The following is a 4680-nucleotide window of genomic DNA, read 5'->3' as shown; positions in this document are numbered from 1 at the left end:
TTTGCACATGTTTAATTACGTGGGTGTCCTGTCATAACCTCGTCGAGGTTAGGTTCGACACTTACGGAGTAACCCTAATTGACACCAACGAGTAAAATCTCCTTGTGCTTCAGGACCTATTCAAAACTTGATCAAAAAACCAACGTTTAACATTGGGTCGGTTAAACTCATGCTACACTTTGCACTTCTTGTGCATATTTTGTATTGGTAATAGCTGTCCGTGAGGTGCATCAACTCGGATTAGCTTATTTGGAGACTCGAGGTAGATTTGCCGAAGTCCGTAGACCTTTAAGTCCCCTTCCTCTTTCCTTATTTACTGTTCATTTCATTTGAGACAATTGTACTTATTTCATATTCTATTTGTAGAACCTATAGAAGCTCATGTACTTGTGACTCCATATCGGGCTGTACTTAGATAATTAGGTTATTATGCTATTTCGTATTTGTTTTAGTTTCATTTCTGTTTAATTGGTTAAATTGTTCGTAGTGTTTAAAAATTGGAAAAAGAATTACTCTAATGTTGGCTTGCCTAGCGAGTGAAATGTTAGGCGCCATCACATTCCCGAAGGTGGGAATTCCGGGTCGTAACAAGTTGGTATTAGAGAACTAGGTTACCTAGGCCTCACGAGTCACGATCATGCTTAGTAGAGTCTGGAAGATCGGTACGGAGACGTCTGTACTTATCTTCCAGAGGCTATGGAGTTTAGGAACAATTTCACTTCTATTCTTCTTTGTGGTGCGATTTTATTCTATCGTTGATAATTGAACTCTTCTATTCTTGTTCTCTCGCAGATGGCGAGAACACGTACTGCATCTTCAGCAGGACAAGCAGTTCTCTCAGCTGGCGAGAACCTGCACTTGCTTGGGACCAGTTCTCTTAGCTTTTTCTAGAGAAGTTCCTCCCTATCACACTGAGAGAGGATAAACGCAGGCAGTTTGAGCGTCTCCAGTAGGGCAGTATGAATGTTACTCAGTACGAGACCCGTTTTGTAGATCTAGTTCGTCATTCTCTTCTCTTGCTTCCTACTAGAGGGAGAGGGTGAGGAGGTTTATTGATAGACTCACTCACCCTATCAGGCAATAGATGGTCAAGGAGACCAGGGGTGAGATTTCCTTTCAGACGGCTACTAATGGTTCTAGGTGGATCGAGATGGTTCTTGCACAAGAGAGAATGCAGGGTTCTGATAAAAGACCTCGCCATTTCGGTGGGTTTAGTGGTGCCTCATCTGGAGGTAAGGGTACTTTTGGTAGAGGCCATACTCCCAAGCCGTTTCAGTCAGCGCTCCAGGCATCTCACGGTGCTTTGGGTAGTCGCGGCCCTCATATGTCTCATCCCGACCAGCTAGCCTACAGTGCACCACCAGCTCCTATTAGTGCACCTCCACTCCAGAGTTTTTAGGGTGGTTACCCAAGTCGACAAGGTCAGTTCCATGGTCAGCAGTCACAACAGCCGAGGTCATGTTATACTTGTGGTGATCCGAGACACATTGCTAGGTTTTGCCCTCGGGCACCCGGCAGCTCACAGCAGCAGGATTCTCGTACCATGGTTCCAGCACCGGTTGCTTCACCGCCTGCTCATCCAGCTAGAGATAGGGGTCAGGCAGCCAGAGGTAGAGGTCGGGCCATTAGAGGTGGAGGCCAGCCAACTAGGGCCTGTCCCAGTGACGTAGTTCAGAGTGGTGGGGCCCTGCCATGATTTTATACTTTTTCAGCAAGGCATGAGGCTGAGTCATCTGACGCTGTCATCACATGTATTATTCCGGTTTTCCATAGAGATGCTTCGGTTCTATTTGATCTGGGATCTACTTATTCCTACGTGTCATCCTATTTTACTTCATATCTATTTCTGCCTCGTGATTCCTCGAGTGCTCCTGTGTATGTGTCCATACCTGTGGGAGATTCTATTGTTGTTGATCGTGTCTATCGTTCGTGTGTGGTTACTATTGGGAGTCTTGAGACTAGGGTAGATCTTCTACATCTTGATATGGTAGATATTGATGTCATCTTGGGTATGGATTGGCTGTCACCTTATCATGCTATATTGGATTGCCACGCCAAGACGGTAACCTTAGCCTTGCCGGGGTTGCCTCGATTAGAGTGGAAGGGGACTCCTGGTCATTCTACCAGCAGATTTATCTCTTATGTGAAGGCTCGACTTATGGTCGAGAGGGGTGTCTAGCTTATCTGGCTTATGTCCACGATTATAATACGGAGGTTCCTTCCATGGATTCAGTACTAGTTGTTTGTGAGTTCCCAGATGTGTTTCCTGCAGATTTGCCGGGGATTCCACCCGACAGAGATATTGACTTCTGTATTGATTTGGCTCCGGGCACTCAGCCCATTTCTATTCCGCTATACCGTATGTCCACGCTAGAGTTGAAAGAATTGAAGGAGCAGTTGCAAGATTTTCTTGATAAGGGCTTTATTAGACCTAATGTATCACCCTGGGGTGCATCTATGTTGTTCGTGAAGAAGAAATATGGATCGGTAAGGATGTGCATAGATTATCGGCAGTTCAACAAAGTTCCCATCAAGAACAAGTATCCATTGCCGATGATTGGTGACTTATTTGTTTAGCTTTAGGGTGCCAAGGTGTTTTCGAAGATTGATTTGAGGTCTGGCTACCATCAGTTGAAGATTAGGGCATCCGATATCTCTAAGATAACTTTTCGGACTCGGTATGGGCATTATGAGTTTCTAGTGATGCCATTTGGGTTGACAAATGCCCCAGCAACATTTATGGATTTGATGAACCGGGTGTTCAAGTCCTACTTGGATTCTTTCGTGATTGTATTTATTGATGACATCTTGATCTACTCCCGCAGTCGAGAGGAGCATGAGCAACATCTTCGGATTGTACTTCAGACTCTGAGAGACAGCTAGTTGTATGCCAAGTTTTCAAAGTGCGAGTTTTTGTTAGACTCAGTCGCCTTTTTGGGTCACATCGTATCAGCAGAAGGCATAAAGGTGGATCCTAAGAAGGTTGAGGCAGTTCAGAACTAGCCTAGACCCACTTCAGCTACAAAGGTCTGGAGTTTCCTGGGTTTGGCGGGGTACTACAGCAGGTTCGTGGAGGGGTTTTCATCTATAACAACCCCATTGACAAGGTTGACCCAGAAAGGTGCCCCATTCAGATGGTCGGACGAGTGTGATTGAGCTTTCAGAAGCTCAAGATTGCTTTGACTACGACGTCAGTGTTAGTGTTACCCACAGGTTCAGGATCTTACATGGTGTATTGTGATGCATCTCGTATTGGGCTCGGTGCAGTATTGATGCAAGATGGCAGGGTGATCGCATATGCATCGTGGTAGTTGAAGGTTCATGAGAAGAATTACCCTGTTCATGACTTAGAGTTGGCAGCCATTGTTCATGCGCTGAAGATTTGGAAGCACTATCTTTACGTCGTATCGTACAAGGTATTCAAGGATCATCAGATTCTACAATATTTGTTCAAACAAAAGGATCTCAATTTGAGACAAAGGAGGTAGTTGGAGCTGTTTAAAGATTATGATATCACCATTTTGTTTCATCTCGGGAAGGCCAATGTGGTGGCCGATGCCTTGAGTAGAAAGGCAGTGAGTATGGGCAGCCTTGCATATATTCCAGTTGGTGAGAGGCCGCTTGCTGCAGATGTTCAGGCTTTGGCCAACCAGTTCATGAGGTTGGATGTTTCAGAGCCCAGTCATGTTCTAGCTTGTACAGTCGCTCGATCTTCCTTGTATGAGCGCATCAGATAGCGGCAGTATGATGACCCTTATTTGCTTGTCCTCAGGGACACAGTGCGGCACAGTGGTACCAAGCAGGTTACTGTTGGAGATGATGGGGTTTTGAGAACTCAGGGTCGTATTTGTGTGTCCAATGTGGATGGGCTTCGTGAGTTGATTCTTGAGAAGGCCCACAGTTCCCGGTATTCTATTCATCCGGGTGCCGCTAAGATGTATCAGGACATACAACAACATTATTGGTGGAGAAGGATGAAGAAGGATATAGTTACACACGTAGCTCGGTTTCTAAATTGTCAGCAAGTTAAATACGAGTATCAGAGACCTGGTGGTTTGCTTTAGAAGTTAGAGATTCCCAAGTGGAAGTGGGAGCGTATCACAATGGATTTTGTTGTTGGACTCCCATGGACTCAGAGGACGTTCGACACGGAATGGGTCATTGTGGACAGGCTGACCAAGTCAACGCATTTCATTCCAGTGGCAGTTACCTATTCTTCAGAGCGGTTGTGCCTTCACGGTGTGCCCGTGTCTATCATTTTTGATCGAGGTATGTAGTTTACCTCGCACTTTTGGAGGGTAGTACAACGTGAGTTGGGCACGCAGGTTGAGTTGAGCATAGCATTTTATCCCCAGATGGATGGACAGTCCGAGTGCACTATTCAGATATTGGAGGATATGCTTCGCGCCTATGTTATGGATTTCGAGGGTTCTTGGGATCAGTTCTTGCCACTTTTGGAGTTTGCCTACAACAACATCTACCGGTCGAGCATTCAGATGGCTCCCTATGAGGCATTGTATGGGAGGCGGTGCCGATCGCCAGTTGGATGGTTCGAGCCGGTGGAGGCTTGGTTGTTGGGTACAAATTTGGTACAGGATGCCTTGGATAAGGTCAAAGTTATTCAAGATTGACTTCACATAGCTCAGTCTAGGTAGAAGAGTTATGCCAACCGTCGAGTTC

General features: G+C 45.8%; 1 protein-coding gene across 1 annotated transcript; it reads left to right on the top strand.

Annotated features, from left to right (window-relative positions):
- Positions 1–1543: 1543 nt before the first annotated feature.
- On the top strand, positions 1544–2179 carry LOC138895334 (uncharacterized). The gene is made up of 2 exons (XM_070180013.1): positions 1544–1610; positions 1713–2179. The coding sequence occupies exons 1-2, from the start codon at positions 1544–1546 to the stop codon at positions 2177–2179; spliced, it is 534 nt and encodes a 177-aa protein (XP_070036114.1).
- Positions 2180–4680: the final 2501 nt, after the last annotated feature.

Source organism: Nicotiana tomentosiformis, chromosome 7 (genome assembly GCF_000390325.3).
Source record: "Nicotiana tomentosiformis chromosome 7, ASM39032v3, whole genome shotgun sequence".
Taxonomy (NCBI): domain Eukaryota; kingdom Viridiplantae; phylum Streptophyta; class Magnoliopsida; order Solanales; family Solanaceae; genus Nicotiana; species Nicotiana tomentosiformis.
This window is presented reverse-complemented; position numbering and strand designations above follow the sequence as displayed.